The sequence below is a fragment of the Mus caroli genome, chromosome 8, assembly GCF_900094665.2.
Source record: "Mus caroli chromosome 8, CAROLI_EIJ_v1.1, whole genome shotgun sequence".
Lineage (NCBI taxonomy): Eukaryota > Metazoa > Chordata > Mammalia > Rodentia > Muridae > Mus > Mus caroli.
The window spans coordinates 118062830-118087070 of record NC_034577.1 but is presented as its reverse complement, the minus strand read 5'-3'; the positions used below and the strand labels follow the sequence as shown (position 1 = coordinate 118087070).

Sequence of the window (24241 nt, the reverse complement as noted above, 5' to 3'; positions counted from 1 at the left end):
CCAGCAACCACATGGTGGCTCACAACCATCCATAATGAGATCTGACGCCCTCTTCTGGTATGTCTGAAGACAGCTACAGTGTACTTATGTATAATAATAAATAAATATTAAAAAAAAAAAAAAACAGGGCGGCTTTGAAGACGGAATAGTACAAGGATGGGACCAGTTAAAGTTGTGGTCCCAAATACTTGTTTTCTGTCGACTTTGAAACGTCAAACTTCGGGAAAGTTGTACAGACCCTTCCCAGACTGCTAAGACACATCCCCGTAGCCCCATTTCTTGGAAACCGCCTTCCTTAATGAGCTGCGGCCGTCAGCCTTCCCTAAGCCTGGGGGGGGGGGGGTTGTTTTGTTTGAGACAAGGCAGCTATGCTGGAGCCCTGTGGGTTTAGCCTGTCCTGGAAATCGAGGTAATCCGGCTACTTCGAGCCCCAAATTCTGGGATTAAAGGCCTGAGCCACCATGTCAGGTTTTAGCTGACCCTCGTTAACGTTAGGCCTCAGCTACTCGTCATACTTGCTGCACGCCCTCAGCGTAGGTTTCCCTGAGACTCCTGGGGACTGCAAATCCCTTAGTATTAAGCCTAGCACGGCTCCTGCGCAGCCGCGGACTGAATGGGGAGAGGAGGCGTGGTCCTGAGCGGAAGAGCTCAGCCTTAGAACGGAAGTAGTCGGAACCGGGAGGCTGCCGGAACCCGGAACCAGCGGGAACGCATGACTAGTCGGATCTCAGAAGCGCGGACCCAGGACTTCCGTCCCGGAAGCTCAGTTTTCAGCATGGCTCTGGGAGGGGAGGAACGCAAGAGAAGGAAGGGCTCGAAGCGGAGGTGAGTGGCGGCGGGCGTTGGTGTGGATGGGTTGGTGGTGAGTGGCGCGGCGTGGCTGAAGAGTGTGCTTGTGTTTGCAGACAGAGCCCTGGAGACGGCGTGAGCAGTGCGTCCAGCGACTACCTGGTGGGACAAGTCGCCGACAGCCTGCGGGGCAGCCCGCGGCCTCCTGGAGGCGGGACGGGGCGGCTGGCCGCTCTCTTCAGCACCGCGGAGCCATCGGCTCCCCCTGTATTTGTGCCTGTGCCCCAGGTGAGTCGCCGGGCTGCACCCTGAGTATCCCGGTAGAGAGAGATGTAGAGGGTCACTCTCCTGACAGCAGTGTCTGTCTGGTCCCTTGAGCGGGGCTAGCGCTTCACCCTCAGCCGATTTGATTGGCAGGGTCACCTGTAGACCGTGTAAGCCTCAAATTTCTGCTATGTATCCGAGGATGAACTAAACTCCTGATCCTTCTCCAGCCTTGAGTGCTGAGATTACAGAGTCCGACTTGACTTTTTATTTTGAGACAGGGTCTCACTAGTTGCCCACGCTTAGCATACACGGTAACCCAGATTCTATATTCCTGCCTCACCTTTCCACTGAATAGCTGGTGCTGCAAGAATATTCTGCTTCTCTCCGTAACCCGTGAAGAAGTATCCATGTAGAAAGGCATCGGAGTACTGCTCAGGGACTTGGAGACGGAGGGACTTTGCTATGTAGCTCTGGCTGGCCTGGCACAGTTCCTCCTGCCTCTATATCCTGAATGCTGGAATTACAGATATAAGCCACAACACACAGCTTTAGGGTCAGGATTTTTTTTTTAAGTTTGAGGTTTTAAATATGACTTCAAACTTTTGAAAGGAAACATCTAAAAAAAGAAAACTTGATGATGATGATGAAGAAGAAGAGAGTGTGTCCCATACCAAAAATCCAGTTTTGCGAGAGCCTGCGAGAAAAGTGAAAGTGAAGAAACTCTCCGATGCAGACAAGAGACTGGCAAACAGGTTGGTACAAATCTCCTTTTTGCTATATTAAATACCTCAGGCAGTTTTTTTTTTTAATGTTCATCTTAATTTTTTTCACTGCATATTCTGAAATTTAAAAAAATACATTATACAAAGTCTCATACAGGGTTAAAAAATACAAGAAAGCCATTTATCCTAAGCGAACAGATACTGGTAGATCAGCTTTTTAGGTCTTTGCGTCCATCACTGCGTCTTGATTCTGAGCCAGCCTTGTTAGGACTTTAACCTCTGTTTTCTGAGTTGGAATTTCTGAGTTAGTGTGTCTTTAAAATGTGAATTTGGTTTTCATAGGAACCAAATTTCCCTCACTAACTTAAAATTCCTTTTACAGAATATATGAGTTAGTATCCAAACAGATACACTACTTTTCTATTGAGTGTTCCTCATTCTTTCTTGGAGACTCCTTGCATCCCAGGTGGGCCTTAAACTCACTCTGCAACCTAAGCTGTACTTCAGCTTCCACAAACCCTTCGGCTCTCAATTCCTTCTCGCTGCTTCAAGCCTATTTTCTTTTCCCATTTTTACACTCTCCTCTTTCAGAAAAACCTTCAGTAGTTATTATATTTGTTGCCTGCATGTGTGTCAGTGCATTCCCGTCAAGGCGGCCTGTGGAAGGACCAGCTCCTAGGAGTCCATTCGCTGTCTGGCTGCAGGACAGGTGCCTTTGCCTGCTGAGCCACTGCACTAGTTCCCCACCACCCTCACACCCTCTGAGGACTGCGCTCTGCTTCCACTCGGTGACTGCTTTCTCGAAGCTTTACATTCCAAGCTTTCTGTTCCCTTACTTCTCTGTTTTGTCTCTGAATTAAGATGAACACCTTTCCTGAGCTTGCTCTTAGGAAACGGCTTCTTCTCAGAGTTCTTGTCAATCATCTCGCAGCTGTTCTTCATGGGCACTGCTGTGTGTCGGCCCTGAGCATTAGACCTGTTCCGTCTTTTTGATTGGCTGTATCTGCACCTATACATTCCTTGTTTACCTTAAGATAGTGCTCCACGAGGCTAGAGATGTGCCTCACTTGGTGGAGTGTTCCTTGTTAAACTGTGCATGGTAACACATACCTGCAGTCCCAGCACTTGGAAGGTGGCGGTTCTTGGATCGGACACTCAGAGTTATCCTACACTATATATAGTGAGTTTGAAGCCAGCCTAGGTTGCATGACACCTTCCTTAAATCAAAACCCAAAAAGCAAAATAAAATGCTTCAAACTGCGTTATGGTACTTCACGTCCAGATAACTGCCTAAGCCCGTGCTGGAGGAGTTACCCTGTGCTCTCACCTCTTCACACACAGCTACTCAGCTGCTCAGTCCTGAAGCTGTCATCTTTTTTTTCTTTCTTTTTTAATGAAAAGACAGTCTAACTGTATTTCTCTATTGCCGTGACCCTCTGGGTCCCTTTGTCTGCGTGGACGGGTCTCTGGGTGCAGATGGGCAAATGTGCAGGAGTTGGCAAATGACAGATGCACACAGGAGGTTGTGTAGAATCTGAATGTATTTTGTCAGGTCGAGCATCAAACTTTTTATACAGCAGAATAGCAAGAAACCAGATGAGATACAATCCACCAAGTTACAGTGATAATACAAAAGGAATGTATACATCAAAAGAAGGCAGGGACCAGGCCGCTGCCACTAAGAAGGGAGCCTGGTGTAAAACTAGTCTATTGTTAAGCTCACCACCAGGGGTTCTACTTTAGCAGACATTCTCATGAATGCTGCAATACCACAACCCCCCTATTTCCTGGGCCCTGATGATTTCTAGTAACTTTTAAGTATCCGTGGAGAATCTCCATTTGTCAGAAGAATTCACCAGCTTGCTTCTAATATGCAATGTAGCCTGTACTGAAGATTTCTATCTCAGTGGGATTCCCTGGCTCTTTCATGGTAAACACTCTGTAGACCAGCCCTGAGCTGCTGGCTCTGTCTTTTGTAATGTTTAATTAGTTACTGAAAGGTAACTTCCTTACTGCATTTCTACCAGATTCCAAGCTGGTTGACTTCTGGAACCTTGAACACTGGTGGGAGACTTAACTATATCAGAATTCAATCTTAAAAGGCACATATAATAAAATAATACTAAAAGAGAGCACGTGGATCCATACACCAGACTAACTCGGGAATAGGGTATGAGTATACAGGTTAATGAGAACGCCAAAACTCCGGGAGGTGAGTTTCTGTGAAACTCTTTGCCTTGTGAGTGCTTCCAGGCCTCTCGGCCTGCCAAGCAAACTTCACTGGAGTGTGCGTAGCACTCTATGCCAGTCTGAACTTAAGATCCTCCTGCCTTACCTTCTCAAGTCCAGTCACTATTCTTTAATTCTGTTAGTCTGCCTTCTTTTCCATCTCCATCCTTGTTCTGGCCTGCTTTTTTTGTGTGTTGTCATGACTATCTTTCCTGTTCATATTTATACATCTTGTTCATTTCCTATCTTCTCCATTGCATGATTGACTTGGGTCTGTGTGTGTACCTGCCTGCCCTCCTTCCTCTCCGCCCTTTTTTCTCCCTCCTTCCTCCCTTGCCTTCCCTCTTCTTTCCTCCCTCTCTCCCTCCCTCCCCCCTTTCTTCCCTTCCTTCTATGGTGCTGGACATTGAACAAAGAAAGATACATGCTAGGCTGAGTGCCTTGCTGAGCTATGTCTCTGGATTCAAATTAATTTTTGAAGTACAGCCTGTCCGTGTGGTCCAGGTTGGCTTCCAGTGCCCAAGTGATTTTTGTAGGTAGTCAGTCTTGTGGTTTCCTGTCTCCCAAAGGAAATGCTTTTGTGTAACTGGTCGCTCTCAGCTGGGCTCCACCATTCCCTTTTTCCTTGCCAGCTACGTTAGATGTTGAAATGAACAGATCATTGTACTTGGGCTCTTGGTGGAGGAGCAATAGTGGTATTTATTTAAGACTGCGACACACACTGCTACCTTCTTTAAGAAGCCTTTCTTGGCCGGGCGGTGGTGGCGCATGCCTTTAATCCCAACACTTGGGAGGCAGAGGCAGACAGATTTCTGAGTTCAAGACCAGCCTGGTTTACAAAGTGAGTTCCAGGACACCCAGGGCTACCCAGAGAAACCCTGTCTCGAAAAACCAAAAAAACCAAAAAAAAAAAAAAAAAAAAAAAAAAAAAAAAAAAAAAAAAAAAAAAAAAAAAAAAAAAAAAAAAAAAAAAAAAAAAAGGAAGCCTTTCTTGGTCTTCATGGTTCTTTTCAGGTATCCTAGCCATTGCCACGCTAGCTGTTGTCACGTGATCACTGCCTGCCTCTGTAGTGCACTGCTGAAAGGCTTTAAGAAGCACAGTGGGAACCCAGTGAGTCATTGCATGGCTCCTGCAGCCCCCTTTTCTCTCACCTTAAGACCCCTGTCTAGTTCTCTTGTCAGTGTGGCGTCAGACTTGAGTGTCCCCGTGCACCAGAACCATCTGTTTGTATTCACCATCTCAGAGCTTCTGAAGGGACAGTGTCAACACAAGACACCTCAAGACCCAATTCCTAGTACAAAGGATATGGGGGGGGGGTGAGATAAGAGACAAAGATAGGAAATAGAGGATGAGGGAGAAGGGGAAGGCAACAAGGCAGAGGGGGAGAGAGAGGGATGTTTGGCTCTAGGGGGTAGGGAATAGGGAATGGCAGTGACCACAAAGGACTGCCTCTAGATAAAGAGGAGACACAAGTGGCTCATAGGCAAGTGGCAGTTTATAAAGGTAAAAGGGGAAGAAACCCTGTGTTAGGGTTAGGTGTTTAATTTTTATTGGGCTTGTTAATTAGGGCAACCAAAGGGGGCTTTTGATTGCTGGACCTTATTAGAAGGAAGTGGCCAAATAAGGGAATAACGCTAACCTTAGTGGTTAGCTTTAGGAATGTAATCTAATGTTTTTTAGCAAGGGGTGGGGCAAGGCCAGTCATAGCCATATTTGCCATGCTCGGTGGACCCTTCATTTACTTTAGTTAGCAGTCCTTCAACTAGATAGAACTCTCCTAAGTAAGGACCCATGTTTTCTCAATCGACAGATTCTGTTTTCAGACTGTTTGGTGGGCATAGAAACCTCTGTAGGTCTTAGAGAGTGTTGAGTGTCCAGGGCCTAGGGCAGAGAATGACAATAATGGGCACCCACAGAGTGTAAAGTAGACATGAAGAGCTTATGTGGCTTTCCTTTAGAACTCCTGTGCCCTCTGCTGCTGCCGCCACCGCCGCCTGGCTTTAGTATGTCAGAAAATATTCCTTAAACTCTTTGATATAGACTTTGTTTTCTAAAGGTAGCGCACAGCAGAAGCCAGCAGAAGGTGTCTGCAGTGAGGAGGCAGGACTGACTTTGTCACATGCTGGTTTGTTTGTTTGTTTTGTTTTTGACTCCTCCTTTCTTTGGTTGTTCCTTAAAAACTAGGGAAAGTGCTCTAGCAAGTGCTGATCTAGAAGAAGAGCTTCATCAGGACCAAGGGCAGGGAAGACGAAGAAAGTCTCAGTCTCGGGGTAAAGTGGCAGATGGAGAAGCACTGGACGTTGACCTCAGCCTTGCTAAGGATGGGGGCCAAAGAACAAAAATCTCAGTCAACCCCGAAGAGGAGCGGTTAAAAAACGAGAGGACTGTGTTTGTTGGCAATTTGCCTGTCACGTGTAATAAGAAGGTGAGTGGAAGGGGGTAGAATAAACCTAGAGAAGCTGTTGACTAAGGTTACGTTTAATGAGCTCATAGTTGATAACTAACTCATTGCTGTAGCATCTTTGTGCTTCCTAGTCAGCACACCATAGATGGGTTCTGGTGTGTGCGTGTGTGTGTGTGTGTGTGTGTGTGTTTGTGTGTGTGTGTGTGTGTATTGCTTGGCTCTTAGCCCAAATTTAGGCTTGTGAAAGTCATGTTTAAAATAGTAGTGGCCTATGTCTGTTTTTTTTTTTTCCCCCTCTTCAGCTTTCTTCCTGTTAATGCCACTAGAATGTTAACCAATATAACTCTCTCTCCTTCTCTTTATGTCCATCCCTCCCTCCCTACCTCCCTCTCTCCCTCCTTCCCTCCTTCCTTTACTGTTCTGTCTTGCACACATGAGAGGATGCCTAACACAGCAAAGGTTCAAAGAATATATTTGCTGTGTGGAAGAATGAGTTTTGCCTTCTATGTGGGTGTAGTTGGTAGTCTATGCAAACCTCAGGCTCAAATCCTGTTCATCTTTGGAAGAATGGGTTTATATTTTTATTCTTAGAAAACACAGTGAGTTTTATTCCCTAGTCTTTCATTTGTAAAGATATCATGTACTACCCTTTAATTAAATAAACCTACTTTTTAGAATTGTTTTATGTGGGTGAATATTTTCTCCACATGTATGTGCACTGCATAAATACCTGATGCCTGTGGAGGTCAGAAGGCATCAGATCCTCTGGAAGTGAAGTAATGGATGGATGATTGTGAGCCATCATTTGGGTGCCGATGGTGGATACCATGCAAGAAGACCGGCAATGGGCAAGTGAGCTCCCTGGAGACAGCCATCCACTTGCTTGGCTGTAGTGAGTGAGCTCTGGTGAGGCAGGGCCCCAGAGACTTAGTCCCAGGGTTGCTTCTTTCGACTGATGTCCTTTCTCATGCTTTTCATTGCCACACTTCTCATTTATCTCACTTGGTGTGAATGGACGCCAGGAGACCTGCACTGCTTATAGCCTCGTGTGACTACTTCCTGAGTGGTAGCCACCCTACTGGGCACATTTTCTGCAGATCAACATGAAAATGAACTTTCATGAATTAATGCTGTTTAGATGAACTAATGACTATGGAATTCCTGATCTGATTCAAATAATTTTAGGAAGAAAGTTTAAGGGGAGAGAGTTTTAGTTGTTTTACCAAAAAGATATAATAAAGTTAGAATCAAGAATAGAGTGTGTTGTCCGGGCAGTGGTGGCGCACGCCTGTAATCCTAGCACTTGGGAGGCAGAGGCAGGTGGATTTCTGAGTTCAAGACCAGCCTGGTCTACAGAGTGAGTTCCAGGACAGCCAGGACTGCGCAGAGAACCCCTGTCTCAAATACACAAACAAACAAACAAAAGAATAGAATGTGTCCCCTCCTCATAGAATAGCAAGTAAAGGCTGCATAATAAGGAGTACAATGAGCTTTCATAAATTACACTTAGAAGAGAAATAGGCTCTTTTTTTAGAAAAAAACTATGATCAAGGAAAAACATTCCAGGTCAGGTCCAAAAGATGAAGCCCCAAGTGTACACTATGATAAAGTAAGGCCACGTGAAACTGTTGCTTTGAACTTACAGTGAGCTTATAGAATGAACCACTGCTTTGAATTTACTTACTATTGACATCCTTCTGTAACTCTGCTTTTGTGTGGCATTTTATAAGGAACTTTTGTCTAAGAAGGTATAAAAAGACTGAGAGAAAAAAATAAAGTGTGACTGTTTGGGCTCTGTTCCATCCACCAGTATAAATGTATATATGTCTGTTTGTATGAACATACGTATGTAGGTATATGTGTATGTGTATAAGTATGCATATACACTTGTGAAATTGATGAAGCAGGTGGTCAGGCCTGGCCTGAGTGGTGTGTGTGTGTGTGTGTGTGTGTGTGCGCGCGCATGCACACATGCATGCACACAACTAACTTTCTTTCTTTCTTTCTTTCTTTCTTTCTTTCTTTCTTTCTTTCTTTCTTTCTTTCTTACTTACTTACTTTTTTCCCTTTCTCTGTGAAATTGCCAAAAATCATTAGCTTTTGGCCCCAGAATAGCAAGAGAGAGTTAAATTGCCAGAAGCCATCAGCTTCTGGCCCTCAAAACAGTAAGAGAGGGTTAAAGGCCAAAAGTCATCAGCCTCTGTCCTTGTCCTACTCACCACTCTTCTACCCCTATTCTGAGAACCAAACTCAGGTCCTATTGAAAAGTGAAAAGTGCTCTTAGCTGCTGAGTGTTTACTCTGGTCTTTAACTCATGGTAATTCTTCTTCCTCTACCTCCTAAGAGCTAGGATTAGAAACTATGCCCAGGTGTTTTTGGTCAGTTTTGTGTCATCTCCCTATGAATCTCATGTACCCCAGGCTAGCTAAGTAATAAGAGCTCAGAGGAGAGAAGTGTGATGTTATGTTGTTCTGTAAAAAATATTCTTACAGTAAATGGCTTTTAAATTAGAATTAGTTGTACAAATTACTGTTGTACCTATAAATACATGTATGTTCTTCACATCTTGAGATAGTCCAAGAATTTGTCCCAAAATGACTAACAAGGATTCCCCACACAAGGGTAGTCAGAGTCAAAGAGCTGGAGATTTTCTCTGTGGAACAGTATCCTTAAAAGGCACTGTGATTTAAGCCAGTGTGAAAAGATCAGAGATTATGTGCAAAATACAAGTCTAACTAACCTTCATTTAAGTGTCAAATAAGTTATAAACATTGAAACATACAGCTATCATACAGGCCATGCATGGATGATAATGTGAACCTGAATAGTATTTTTCTTCTAACCAAGTTTCTGTAAAATCTTTTCGTCTGTCCAACTGAAGTCATGTGTTTTTCTGACATGTTCTTTGGTTTTTAGACACTGGATGTGAACACCTCATCTTCTTGACTCCACTTTGTGTTTCTAGTGCTGGGATACTACTCACACTTGATTCTGGAATGGTCTTAAAATAAATTCACATCATTTCCTTTTTTTGTTTGTTTTTGTTTGTTTGTTTTGTTTTTTGAGACAGGGTTTCATTGCGTAGCCCTGGCTGTCCTGGAAGTCACTTTGTAGACCAGGCTGGCCTCGAACTCAGAAATCCGCCTGCCTCTGCCTCCCAAGTGCTGGGATTAAAGGCGTGCGCCACCACGCCCAGCACATCATTTCTTTTGTGACACAGATGTTCAGGGTATTGGCTAACATGCACGTGTATATTGTTTATTTTAGAAGCTGAAGTCATTTTTTAAAGAGTATGGACAAGTAGAATCCGTACGATTTCGTTCTGTGGTAAGTGTCTTCTCCCACTGAAAACTGCATAATGTCATGGCATAGATAACTGCATGAGTTCACACAGTACAGTGACATCTATCACCAAGGCTGGCCATGGGATTTGATGGGCAGGTGGGTGACTGTCTCTGCTGTCAGAGTAGGCAGGGGACTGTTTCTCACCATGCCGCAGGCAGCCTGACTAGTGCTGTGGGCAGAGAGGAGTGGGACTGCAGCAGTGTGTGCTTGGGCACTGCAGGAGTGCTTAGGATCTGATTCCACTCTCAAGCAGTTATGCTAATTTAAATGTTCAGAGAATGAAATACCAGGAACGTGTATGTTTCTGTTCTTGTTTGTTTTGAGACAGAATCTCACTATGTAGCCCCAGCTGTCCTGGAACTCACTTAATAGACCAGGTTGGTCTAGAATTCACAGAAATCCATTGCTTCTGCTTCTGCTTCTGCTTCTGCTTCTGCTTCTGCTTCTGCTTCCTGGGTGCTAGAACCAAAGGTGTGCGCCATCACGCCCAGCAGTGTGTTTTTCAAAATTCTTTTCAGTGTAATGTGCAGTATTTCAGCATGCACAGGAAGGGCTTACCTTGTTTGATTGCTCTTGCTTTCATGATTCTCTTAGGGCTTCTCAGGGCTGAGAGCATAGATCAGCAGTTGGATGCTTGCCTAGGGTTTGTAGTTTCTCAGTCTCCACACTGTAGAGGCGTGGGCTGGATGGCTCTGTTGTTGCTGCTGCCTTGTGCCTCCCTGGAATTACCCACTAACTCCTGCAGGCTCTCCCTGAACAAAATTGTCCCATGGAAAAACAGACTGATTATTTAAAAGTAGACATTTTCTGAGATCTTGACAGTTCTAATTATTTCTGTCAGCATGCTTGTTCCCCACCATTACCACCAACTTACCTGCTCCTCTGAGCTCCACTTCCCAATGTGAAGCTCTTACCTGAACTAACTGGGGCGTCTTGGCACACACCCTAGGTGCAGGATGCCTGTAGGATGTGGCATTCCGCTGTTAACTCCTTGGTGCACCTGGCCTGTTACTTGCTCTGCTCGCTTTTCACATAGAGGCCTTACCCAATTAAGTCACTTCTTTCCTTTCTCCTTAGCCTATATTTATTCATGGCTTCTTTTAAAAAGTTTTGTTTTTATTGCGAATCTCTTTAAGATTTAATTTTTATGTGTATGGTTGGATGGTTTGCCTGGATGTGCGTAGAGTGCTCCTGGAGGTCAGAAGAGGGCATCAGATCCCCTGGAATCGATTGGAGTTAACAGTCAGCTGTGGGAAAGAAGCCTGGGTGGGTCTTCTAGAAAAGCAGTTGTCTTTACTGCTGAGTCATCTCTCCAGCCATTTTATTATCTCTTGTTAGAAGAGCTGACCATACCATGGTTCCAGGTGTGTGTGGCCCTCTGTGTGCTTAAGCCTCATCGTGCAGCACAGCACTTACTACCCTGAACTGAAGCCATGTGTTTTGTTGGCTGTGTGGCTCTTCCCACAGCTGCTGCTTTGTCACTTTAGCTTTTCTTTGCTGGTAGTACAGCGTGCCCTTGGTTCTCCTGGGGTGTGTTCCATAGGTCCGAGGTCAAGATTGTCCTCAGCTATATGCTGAGGCCATGTCTAGCCTGGGCTGCAAAGGTCCTGTCTAAAACAAACAAAGACACCACTAATTTTAGGACCCACTGGGATATAATCTCTTAGATGCAAAGGAAATGTTTCCTTATTACCAGTTTAGACATTTTAGGTTTATAAATGATGCTCCCCCACACACATTTACTTTATAAAACTGTTCTCAGGCTGGTGAGATGGCTCAGTGGGTAAGAGCACCCGACTGCTCTTCTGAAGGTCCAGAGTTCAAATCCCAGCAACCACATGGTGGCTCACAACCATCCGCAACAAGATCTGACTCCCTCTTCTGGAGTGTCTAAAGACAGCTACAGTGTACTTACATATATTAATAAAATAAATCTTTAAAAAAAAAACCAAAAACTGTTCTCATGACTCTTCATTGTCATGAATCATCCTGTAGCCTGAGCCTCTTGTCTGTACTTGTGCCTTTGTTGTTAGAGAGGCTGTTGAGTGTGATGTTGTCTGTGGAATTCCTTGTATCTTAATTCTCATGCCCCCCTCCCCATTTCTGTTTTGTGGTAGGGCTTCCTGTAGCCTTGAACTCAAGCTCACTTACAGCTGAGGGTGACTTTCCATTTCCTCATCCTCCTGTTTCAAGTGCGGGGATTCTAGGATTATAGGTGGCTCAGAGTCCTCTTCACAGGCACGGTGATAGCGGCTTCTGATTTGATTGCCCTACAGTGTTTTGAGTTACATGACTTACATGTGCTTAGAATGTTCTGGCTCCTAAAATGTAACGTGTGTGTCTGGGAGTGTGGCAGAGATAGACCACGTTGGCATTCTTGGAGCCCTGCGGTCAGTCTCCAGTACTGAAAAAGGGGAAGAATGAAAATGCTAACCAACTTGGAAAAATATCTCAAATTCAAAGTTTTAATGTTTCTTTTTCTTCTTAAAAGATGCCAGCAGAGGGGACACTAACCAAGAAGTTGGCTGCAATAAAGTAAGCTCATAATAAGATTCCTTTCTCTTTATTTTAGACCATCCTAGAGTTCTGTAAGGTCTGCCCCATTTATTTAACTATACCTGCAGGTGTCTTATGGTCATGAAGAGCACTGGGAAGTACTTTGCACTTACAATGGCTGCTGTCTCACAGGACTGTTCACCTGGTTATAGTGCAGGCTTCATTTTATAAAAGTTGTTATTTATAAACAAGAGCAGCCTGGCAGGTGACAGTGGTCTTTGTGGCTCAAGTTGAATGAGCATCCACCCCTGCAGCAGGCCTGTTACTTTGCTCTAGATTGTTTTTGGCTATTGAGTTGCTTGGTTTTTATTTGCTTGACAGGGAAGAAGTTAGATATTTGTGATGGAAGATAGAAATGTTTGTTTCCCTATTAATCTTTTCCTCTTGTGTGTGTGTGTGTGTGTTTGCATGTGGAATCTCGCCATGGAAACTTTAGGTGTTTTATTGTGTAATTACCTTAAGTAATTAAAAGTGCTTAAAAGTGTAATTTACCTTAAGTAAAATTGCACAATTGAGATGTGCAACTTTAGTTGTCTCTTCTCTTTTGCTATTTTGGGGATTGAACTCAGGACTTTTGTATATACCAGGTGACTACACCCAGTCCCATCCCCCACTCTTTTTTTTTTTTTTTTTTTTCTTTTTGAGACATGGTCTTATGTAGCCCTACTAGCTGGCTGGTCTGGAATACACAGAGATCTGCCTATCTGTACCTTGCAAGTGCTGAGATTGAAGGTGTACACTACCCTGCCCAGCCAACCTTTAGATTTTTTTAGACAGTCTTGTTATGTAGCAAGTTCTGTGGAACTCCACCTGATTTTCTGCTTTGTTTCCTGAGTGCTGGGTGTATACAGGACACCACTGCCTCTGGCCACCTTTAGGATGGGCTGTGTGTGCCCTGGTGCAGACATTACCATAGTCTGCATCCTGAGTGTCCCCTTTAGCCCAGTCTCCTGCTGTGCCCTTGCAGTTGCCCCTCCTCCTCTGTCCTTAGGGAGCCATTCACCTGCTTTGTTCCTCTGAGGAACATGTGCTGCTGTGTCCCCACCCTTCCCGTGTCTTGCATTCTTGATTCTGGGATGGGATATGAGGCCTGCTTCATGCTAAGCACACACTGCCTCTGACTTTGCTCAGCATGATTCTGAGACCTATCCTGTGTGCACCAGTATCCTGATCTTTGTCGACACTGTTGCTTTGTATGGAGTTAGCAAAGCTTAGTTGTTCACTAGCTCTTGATATTCAGGGGGTTTCAGTTTTTACCTTTCATGCATAAACATCTGCACCTAGTTTATGTCTGGAAAAGTCCCTGAGGTAGAATTGCTGCACCTTATAGTAGGTATGTTTCCTAAAAAATAGCCACCCAGCACCCCTTCCTTTAGTAGGTGAGAACAGCACATGTTCACGTTCTCACCAGCACTGGATGCTGCCAGTCTTTTTTTTTTTTTCCTTTTTTTTTTTTTAAGATTTNTTTNTTTATATGTAAGTACACTGTAGCTGTCTTCAGACACTCCAGAAGAGGGAGTCAGATCTTGTTACGGATGGTTGTGAGCCACCATGTGGTTGCTGGGATTTGAACTCCAGACCTTTGGAAGAGCAGTCGGGTGCTCTTACCCACTGAGCCATCTCTCCAGCCCCGCTGCCAGTCATTTTATGCTAGCCTTCTAAAGGCTTTTCCACAAGCTCTGTGTGGTTCTCATACTTTAAAATGGCCGACATTGATTATGTGCTTACTGGGTATTTGCATGTTTGGATGTTTGGTCAAGTATTTGTAAAAGCTTCACCTGTTCTATCTTTTTCTTGTTTCTGAGGGGGGTGTGAAGGGAGGAGAGAGACAGACAGACAGCAGGTTAGGGAAAACTACATATTCTGCATACAAAAGCTTTGGATGCCTTTTTTTTTTTTTGGATTTATTTATTTTTATTTTATGTTCTTTAGCGTTTTGCCCACATGCATGTCTGTGACAGTGCCAGACATCATGAAATTGGATTCACAGCTGTGAGCTACTGTAGGAGTGTTGGGAATTGAATCCAAGTCCTCTAAAAGATCAGCCAATGCTCTTAAACACTGAGCCATGTGGCCAGTCCCTGCTTTGGTGTCAGAATCAAAAACATGGAATCCCACAATTTATTGGGGATCCAATGTCAAGTTCTCCAGCTGTTGGTGAGCCTGTAGTATAGTAGGAATACAAGCACAAGGCACTTTGTTGTCCTGGCCTAGACTCAGAGCCGGCAGGCTCAGGATCTGTCAAGATCTATGGTCAGCTCTTCCTCGATGTGGCAGCTAGGCCTCCCACCCCCACCCTGCTTTAATGTTTGTATGCATGAGTGTGGGCCTGCGTGTGCTACAGTGTGCTTGTGGGAGTTGTTTCTCTACCACCTTGTGAGTATTAAAGGATCAGACTCAGGTTGTCATTCATGTTTGCAGGCATTTTCACTCATCGAGCCATCTTGTAGACTAGGCTCGGCCTTTTTGTCTTTAATGGGTCTTAAAGTTCCATACCAGCTTGCTGACAAGAGGTTCCCCTTTCCTTTTCTTCTAGCCCTGGAGTCTTGTCTCTGCCCTAAGTGACAGGCTGACTGTCCTCCACAGCATCTTCACTTTCCTCTTCATCTGGAGGAGAATCCAGGTGGGGCTTGGGCACTCTACTCCAGTCTGTTGTTACCATAGTTGTGCTCTGGGGCTCCTGCCCACTCTCCATCTTCCCATGGGTGATAGCTCAGATCAGAGAATACCCTGTGCATGCTCCCTCCTCCAGCATCAGTACCTCTAGGGTTCTGGCTGAGATTCACCCATGCTGTTATCGTCTCTCTCTGGAGTTCTTGGAGCCTGGCCTTAGTGTCCAGGCTGCTTTCCTCCAAGACTCCTGCTCTGATGGCTTCTGCCAAAGTTTTGATGCTGTAGATTAGCTGAGAGACAGGAGAGATGCTCTTTCTGGCTTCTGTGTTGTAGGGGAAGGAGAGCACTGTCATTAGTGGTTCATGATGACGCATTGAGGCTGATGCAAGGCCAGCTCTGCAGTGAGGCAGACCCACCTGCTTGCCACTGGTGTTCACGTGACAAAGATCTTTGCAGACAGAGAAACAGAGCCACATTCTGTTCCCATGTTCTTGGGATGTTGACAGCTGTGGGTTTGTCAACAGCTGCACGTTGTGGAGAGAGAATTAGGTGCTGGAGTCTGCCAGACTGAGTTTCTATCCTTGGCTAGCTTGTTACCTTTTGATCACTATCACACATGTCTTCAAACCTCAGTTTTTTCATTCATAAATCAGAATCCATGTTAGGTGTGAGGTTAATGTCTGGCTCAGTGCTTGGCAGCATTCCTCATCTAGTAAATCACAGCTTTCTTCTCAATAGAAAACAGCCAGATTGTACAGAGTAAGTCACAGAGACTGTGGCAGCATGTGCAGGTCCAAGCTATACAGACTCAGTGCTGATTGTGGAAGTGAACATGAGCCCCATCCCTAACCCAGAAGCTGTCTACAAGTGTCAGCTGCTCACACAGGAAAAATTAGTTTTCTCCGATGGAGTCTCACTGGGTATAAAAGGCCCTCTGCCCAGGAGTAGATGGCCAACACAAAACACACACTTTGTAATTTTGAAGGCTTTTTTTTTTTTCCTCTTTGTCTCATATTGTTGTTTGGGCATTTTTTTTACCATGTTGGTCTTTTGTTTATATGTTATAGTTCCTGATTTTGTGTTTTTATGGGTATGTGTGTATGTGTGCAATTTCTCAAGCTTTTTTTCTCTTGTGATTGTTTTCTTATTTGCCTGTTTTCTAAAGAGAGAGAAGGATGTGGGAGAAGATAAGGGAGGGAAAACGAATCAGAATATATTGTATGAAAACAGTGTTTTTTCAGTCTTTTGTGACAGGGTTTTCTCTGTGTAGCCCTGGCTATCCTGAAACTTACTTTATACCCAGGCTGGCCTCCAGCTCACAGAGATCCACCTGCCTCTGCTTCCCAGTGCTGGGATTAAAGGTGTTCACCACCACACCTGGCTTGAAAAGTTTTGTTTTGATTTGTTTTTCAACATAAAAGGAAAGGATGTTAGTGTAGTGTGCTGCAGCATGCCGCATGCCACGCCTGGCACTCTTTACTTGTTCACTTTGTAGTGGTGCTCATTTGTGTGTTGGCCTTTTTATTACTTCAGCAGCAGGTTAACATCTTTAGCCAAGGACCAGTGAACACTACTAAGTCCATTCTGCTGTCTTCTTTATGATTTATTTTTATTTTTCATGTATATGGTTTTATCTGCATGTATATGTTCACCATGTGTGTGTTTGGTGTTTGAGGAGGCCAGAAAAGGATGTCACATCCCTGGAACTGGAATTAACAGATGGTTGTGAACTGCTCTGAGGGTGCTGGGAAGTGACCCAGGCCTTCTTCGAGGGGAACAACTGCCCTTAACCAGTGAGCCATCTCTCCAGTCCCTAGTCTATTTATCTTTAATATTACTATTTTCTGCTGAATCACATCCATATTGCATTGCCCTTGGGCAGCAGCATTGTCCATAATCACTAGAGGTGAAAAGCTAGCCTGTGGAGGAGAGGGCTCAGTCAGTTAAGTGGTTGTCTTGAGGACCTAAGCTTGATTCCCTGGAAGCCTTGTTTTTTTTAAAAAAAAGCTGGCGCTGGACAGTGGCAGCCCACGCCTTTACTCCCAGCACTTTGGAGGCAGAGTCAGGCAGATTTCTGAGTTCCAGGCCAGCATGGTCTGCAGAGTGAGTTTCAGGACAGCCAGGACTATACAGAGAAACCCTGTCTCAAAAACCAACCAAACAAACAAAAAGCTGACATAGTGCTTGCCATAATTGTAGTACCTAGAGCCCTGGTACCTAGTAGCCAGCCAGTCTAGCCTATGGTGAGACCCAGGCCAATAAGAAACCCCCATCTCAAAAATGTAGGTAGTACCTGCAGGATGGCCCTGCAAAGAAAATTGTCTGCTGCCAAGCAAGATTACCTTGGATCAATCCCTGGAACCCCAGTCGTGGAAGGACAGGATTAATTCCCACGAGTTGTCCTCTCCCTACACATGCGTGTGCATGCCACCCGTACCTACAATCACACAAGTGTCTTAAAAATATACACAGAAATAGTAGACAGCACTTGAGGGATGAGAGATGAGATTGGTCCCTGGCCTGTACACACACCTGTATTTATGTGTAAACACACTCATACACAAGTGTGCCTTGCTGAGAAGGAACATAACTGTGGTTCTGACAAAGGGGCCATGTCTGAATCAGATCAAACTTTTGGATCCAGTAGTCAGTTTACAAGGCACAGAAGACAAAGGTGCATGCCAAACTGCTTTTTCACAGCCAGCAACTCTTAAAAATATACACAAAATGGTAGACCAGCAAAGTCCAGGCTGTGAGAAGTAATGGAGGTCAAATGATTTGACAGAGATAGGAGGAAAATGGACAAATAAGAGTGTAATTTGTAAGAGTAGGTGAGGCTGCATTGTGAGAAGGCTGTCCACAAGGAAGTAGAGGTGGAGCTGGCCATCAGAAGGAAGGATGGGCTCCTGGGTGGGTAATGGCTGCCAGAGCCTAGGCTCCTGTGTGCTGAGCTGTTTGTGGATGCACTTTTTATATATGGATCTTGCAGTGAAAGGATTCTGCTGGGTGCAGAGCTGGAGCCAGGATGACGTTTCGAATCCTTCTATTGTTCTGGGTTGGCATATGTGGGAGTCTGCTCTTACCACGCCCTCACAGTGATGATGCCAGAGAGTGTGTGGGCTTCCTATTCTTTTTGCTGTCTTTATATGTCTGTGTTCTTTTTCAAATTACTGGATCTTTATGCAACTGTGGAACTTCCACTCTGCAAGTCCTGTCTTACATTGATTGTAGAAAACAGTACAAGTGTTTTTTTTCCCTTGAGTTTGAGGTTAGCAACTTTTTAAAAAAGATATTTCCTTGTTTTAAAATTTATTTTTATTTTATGTACATTGGTGTTTTTTTTTCTTTTTAAAGATTTATTTATTGATTTTATGTATATAAGTGCTCTATCTGCATGTACTCCTGTGTGTCAGAAGAGGGTATCAGATCCCATTATAGATGGTTTTAGCCATCATGGAATTGTTGGGAGTTGAACTCAGGACCTCTGGGAGAATGGCCTATGCTCTTAACATCTGAGTCATCTCTCCAGCCCCCGACATTGGTGTTTTGACTACAGATATACCTAACTGTGTAAGGATGTTGGATCTCCTGGAACAAGAGTTACAGACAGATGTGAGCTACTATGTGGGTATAATACGGGAATTGAACTCAGTACTCTGGAAGAGCAGTCAGTGCTCTTAACCACTGAGAGCTTTTACATGATCCTTTTTTTTTTTCTTATTTTTTTCTTTTTTTTAAATAATTTTTTTAATATTTATTTATTTATTTATTTATTTATTTATTATTTATATGTAAGTACACTGTAGCTGTGTTCAGACACTCTAGAAAAGGGCATCAGATTTCATTACGGATGGTTGTGAGCCACCGTATGGTTGCTGGGATTTGAACTCAGGACCTTTGGAAGAGCAGTCGGAGCTCTTAACCGCTGAGCCATCTCACCAGCCCCCTTATGTTTTTTCTGTAGACGTAAATTTCATCCTGACCAGAAAAGCATCAATGCATATGTAGTGTTCAAGGATGAGAGCGCTGCTGCAAAAGCTCTGCAAAGGTAATCGTGTTTGGGGTGGAGCACGTCGCTGGCCTCTGACCTGTAGAGATGGGTTCATTATTTGGCTTCATTACAGCAAATGTTTCCATGGCTAAGTGCCCATTTTCAATAGCTATGTCCTCTTGTCTTTATAACTAGAAATGGGGCCCAGATTGCAGAAGGATTTCGTATTCGAGTTGATCTGGCATCTGAAACGGCCTCTGTAAGTAGAATGTTATTTGTTTAAAGATGTTAATAAGACAGCCAGATATGGTAGGTCATGCCTGTAATCCATGCATCAGGAGGGTGAGACAGAAGAAGCAGCTGGAATTACAGGCCCACCTGGATGACTTGTGAGACAATTTCCCAAAGAAAACAGGCCAACAACAAAAAGATCTTAGCAAGAGCCTGTGGAAAGGAACCAAGGATATGAGAGAGAGAGAGAAAGAGAGAGAGAGAGAGAGAGAGAGAGAGAGGGCGAGAGCGAGCAAGTGTGCGCGAGCCTTTGTTCTAAGGCCGCAGTGTTGGCTCCATCATAAACAGGTCGCTTTCTAGTTGATGATTCCCTTCCCCATGATGTTGCAGAAAGTAAGAAATTGTCAGGTCTAGCGCCTCTTATGCTTACAGGCCAGAAGATTATTATATATGTTACTACAGATCTCATTATAGATGGTTATGAGCCACCATATTGAACTAAGAACCTCTGGAAAAATAGTCAGTACTCAACCTCTGAGCCATCTCTCCAGCCTCTAGCACTTTCTTTTCATAGACTGAAGTCAGGAAAGTTGTTACTCAAGTTTTGGTGGTAGTGTATACCCGTGTCAGTGCTGGGGAAACAGAGATAGGAGAATCACACGTTTTGGGACAGTGGGCTATACAATGAGAGCCTGTTTAGTAACGAAAAGTTGTCATTTGTTAGAGGTAAGGAGCACAGTACTGAAGACCCTCTGTACTTGGGAGGGGATGTGCAAACGTTCAGCCTGTGGCTCTGTTTTATGGTCAATGCTGTCATAGCAAATGCAGGTCAATGCTGTCGTGAGCACGGGATGCTTCACCCATTCAGGAATGGGGCACCTGGGGACAGGCCAACAAGAAAGAACAAGGATGGTTTCCAGGAGAACAAATTTTCTGAGTCTTGAAAGGTTTATCTGGACAGGAAGATATTTTCCCAGGTAGTATCTGTGAGGTCTATGCACTGAGGACAGAAACCTGACTTCCTTGGGGAATATCAAGAGCTTGGTACGGTAATGGTGTACGAGGGCACAGCATGCTGTTGCTAGGTTAGCAGGCAAACGTAAAGCCAGCTTTGCCTCACTTTATGCAGTCTGGACTTTGTCCAGGAGCAGATCATAGTTTCAGTGCTGCAGCAGTGTGACCAGATTGCACATGACAGCTGTGTCTTCAGACAACAAAGGATTGTGGGCTCAGTCTGCAGATGTGTGCTTCTCTAAGTGTCAGAGTTACTCAGTTGAAAGAGAACAGCAGTCGGAGCAGACCCTACCACAGAGGGTCAGTAGGCTACCTGCCACCTGTCTGTCAATAAAGTTAGCTGCACACAACCACATGTTTCTTAAGCAGTTCTTACAGCAGGATAAGAAGTTGCTATGGAGACCACGTGGCCCTTAGACCAAGTCTCAGTGACTCTCGGACTTCCTAATACTGCGACCCTTTAATACAGTTCATCATGTTGTGGTGACCCCCAGCGTTAGTTATTTTCCTTGCTACTTCATAACTGTAATTTTTCTACTGTTATGAATGGTAAATATCTGTTTTCCAATGTTCTCTGGCAAACCCTGTGACATGGTCATTTGATTCCCCCCACTACCAACAGGTTGAGAACCCCTGCCTTAGAGCCTCAAGTGTTTGCTGATTAGCTCCTCACAGGCAAAACTTTCCAGTAGCAGGCCTTCCCTAAGAACCGCCCTGAGTGCCACCATGAATAAGTCTCCTCTGCTCTCTTACTGTGCAGAGGGAAGACAAGAAACAGACTTGGGCAGGTGTATGATCAAGTCTGGAGGTGGATGGCTACTGGCAGGGGAGGAATGCAGAGGGCAGGGTAGCGTTGTAGGAGAGTTTCTGTTTTTAATATACTGACTGGTTTTTATTCTTATTTCAGAGGGACAAGAGATCAGTATTTGTGGGGAATCTTCCTTACAGTAAGTTGGTTTAAACAAATCAAAATATAACTATTGTTACAACTTTAGCTGCCTCAGAGAAAAATGTAGAAAGAGCTGGGGGTTGTTGCTTAGTAGCAGAGCTCCTCTCTGGTATTTGTGAGGTTTTAAGTTCCGTGCCCTTAGCACCAGAACCCACACAAACAAAACAAATAGTCTAATGATTAGCTTATGACTAGTTTTAAGAGGCATGTTGTAAGATGGAGGGTGGTGCCGCATGCCTTTAATCTCAGCACTTGGGAGGCAGAGGCAGGCAAATCTGAGTTGGAGGCCAGCCTGGTCTACAGAGTGAGTTCTAGTATAGCCAGGGCTACACATAAACCCTGATTGGGGGATGTAAAGGAAAAAAAAAAAAAAGCAGCCTATTGTACTATTGTGTGCATGGGGCTTTGCTTATCTCAGCATTATCAAACTGCTCCAGCTGAAGGTGAGTCCTCATGTTCACCTCGGTTGTACTTGGATTTGTTTGTAGAAATTGAAGAGTCTGCTTTGGAGGAACACTTTCTGGACTGTGGAAGCATTGTGGCAGTGAGGATCGTGAGAAACCCACTTACAGGAGTTGGCAGAGGATTTGGCTATGTGCTCTTTGAGGTATGGGAGACTTGTGCGGGGACGCTCTTTGAAATGCTGGGGCGAGGTTGTCACTGCTGTGCCATCTTTGTGGTGATGCTGTCATTTAAATCCCCGATTTCTGACTTAGGGAAGCTAAATCCATAGCCACACATTGCTGTGGCTATAGCTCCTTGTTTGTACATGCTGACAGTACTAAGTCATAGCTTAGGTGTTGGGTATGAGAGGAACTAAAACTTTGGAATTTTACCTTCTGAGAGATGGAGCAGACACCTGAGTGTTCACTCAGTGTTCCCTAACAGACTTAAGCAGTAAAGAACATAGCATACTACTTAATGGCACTTAGATTCATTTTTATTATTTTTAACATGGATGCATATGGTCTGTGTGGATACATGCATGTGAATGTCCATGCACCTGCCAGAGTTGTGGGATTCCTCCCTGAGCTGGAGGTAGGTGCCTGGAACTCCAATTCTCCATAAGAACCGAATGTACTCTTAACTACTGAGTGAGACATCGTCCAGCACCCAGGGTCTTTGACTCTTGATAAGTATTGCCAGGGAGCTTTTAACACTCTTACATGTGTGAGGTTTGTGTTGCTCTGTTACACTGATCTTATTTGTTACTGTGTCTAGATGTTACTTGCCTCTTTGAGACCCTTGTAGAGTTCTTTCAATATCTCCTTATTGAAAATAGTATTAATGGTTCTGTGTTGGAATAGAATAGGATTTTGGACTCAAGTAGAACCCTCTAGTCTCTAGTCCCACATCTCAGTGACTGTAGAAGACTTTCCTGCCTTCTGCTTACAACAGGAATTTTACAGAAAGTTGTGTTTTGAGCTGATTACTGTTTTAAAGAGACATCATATGATGAACAGTGAACCTGTGGTCGTGATTGTGAGCATTTAGTGAAGCAGCTTGAGCGTCACCTGTAGCCGTGAGTGGAACATGAGCAACAAGGGGTTCAAGCAAGGCTGACCAAACCTGGGGATCTGACCTCTAGGGCATAGACTAGAAGGACTTGTGTGTATAAGCTTGAAGACTGACATAGACCACTGAATTCTGACCTTACTAGTTTCATTGCATATCAGTTTCTGGTGGAAATTAATGTTTCTCCTTATTGCAGAACACAGATGCTGTTCATCTTGCTTTGAAGTTAAATAATTCTGAGCTAATGGGAAGAAAACTGAGAGTCATGCGTTCTGTTAATAAAGAGAAACTAAAACAACAGAATTCAAATCCAAGCTTGAAGAAGGATGTCATTAAACCTAAGCAAAGACTTAATTTTACTTCCAAAGAAGGAAAATTCCATTCCAAGAATGCATTTATTGGAGAAAAGGCAGTTCTCATGAAAAAGAAAAAGAAAGGACAAAAGAAAAAAGTACAAATGAAGAAACCAAGAAAACAGCAGTAATAACTGACGTTGCCTCCTTTCTGTGGTGAAACCTTGCAATGAGTGTCTGGGGTTTTTTATGGATTATGTAGAAAATGTGGAGGCATCCACGGTGTCTGTTTTTTGTTTTAGTTTTTAAATTCATGCTACATGTAAGGCGTCTTTGAAGCCTTGTTCTTAGAAATGTATTTAAAGAGAAATAATAAACATTAATACTCAGTTTAGGACAAGTGTTCAGATGGCCACTGTGAGAACACTGATTCCAGGTACAGTCACGGCCCTAAGAAAGACTTGTGAGCTGTGTAAAACACACACATTCTTCACTTCTCATTTTTCTTTCTCTTGCAATTGTAGTGTAGATCTACTTTTTTTTTTTTTTTTTTTTGGTTTTTCGAGACAGGGTTTCTCTGTGTAGCCCTGGCTGATCCTGGAACTCACTTTGTAGACCAGGCTGGCCTCGAACTCAGAAATCCACCTGTCTCTGCCTCCCGAGTGCTGGGATTAAAGGCGTGTACCACCACACCCGGCAGATCTACATTTCTTATCCCTTGTATCTAATAATTGCTAACCAATAAGACTGATACGATAAGAGTGACTATCTTCTAATTCGTTGCCAGTGACTACAGTGGTCAGTGATGTCCTTGGCTATAAGGTGGGGAGGGGGGGCACTCATAAGAAAAATACTCTCCCAGGAAAATGTGATGCTTAAATTAGTATCACTCAGAATGAAACAGCTGTCCCAGAAAGTTTAAAGACAGCATCTAATAAATGATGTTAATTAAATTGCAATCTTTAAAGTTGAATGACATGACAACATGGTGCTGCATTCTCTAAGTTCCAGACACATCTTACCAAACTGAGGCTGGATCCAGGATGAAGTGGGGGAAGCAGGAAGCCAAGGCTGATTCAGGCAGGCACAGTCCAGTAGGCAAGAGGGTAGGATAAGTTTTCACTCATTTAGTTGTAAAAGTTCTGTCTTTGGGAAATGCCATGTAGAAAACCTAATGAGGTCTTTAAAACATAGCTCTAGGGGCTGGAAAGATGGCTCAAAAGTTAAGAATACTGACTGTTCTTCCAAAGGTCCTGAGTTCAAATCCCAGCAACCACATGGTAGCTCGCAACCATCCATAATGAGATCTGATGCCCTCTTCT

At 44.1% G+C, this 24241-nt stretch overlaps 1 protein-coding gene across 1 annotated transcript; it reads left to right on the top strand.

The window, feature by feature from the left end:
* The first annotated feature begins 740 nt into the window (after nt 1-740).
* On the top strand, nt 741-23448 carry Rbm34 (RNA binding motif protein 34). Its single transcript, XM_021170547.2, has 11 exons — nt 741-825; nt 906-1077; nt 1666-1808; nt 6193-6433; nt 9680-9739; nt 12249-12292; nt 18891-18974; nt 19113-19176; nt 21070-21109; nt 21600-21718; nt 22823-23448. Exons 1-11 carry the CDS (start codon nt 776-778, stop codon nt 23108-23110), a joined length of 1305 nt encoding a protein of 434 aa, XP_021026206.1. The 5' UTR covers nt 741-775; the 3' UTR covers nt 23111-23448.
* Nucleotides 23449-24241: the final 793 nt, after the last annotated feature.

Excerpts from the sequence above, each read along its gene's own strand:
- Rbm34 (XM_021170547.2), top strand. The coding sequence starts at position 776 with ATGGCTCTGGGAGGGGAGGAACGCAAGAGAAGGAAGGGCTCGAAGCGG. Across the intron at positions 826-905 it reads AGGAAGGGCTCGAAGCGGAG|ACAGAGCCCTGGAGACGGCG; the intron begins GTGAGTGGCGGC and ends TTGTGTTTGCAG. Across the intron at positions 12,293-18,890 it reads AAGAAGTTGGCTGCAATAAA|ACGTAAATTTCATCCTGACC; the intron begins GTAAGCTCATAA and ends TTTTTTCTGTAG.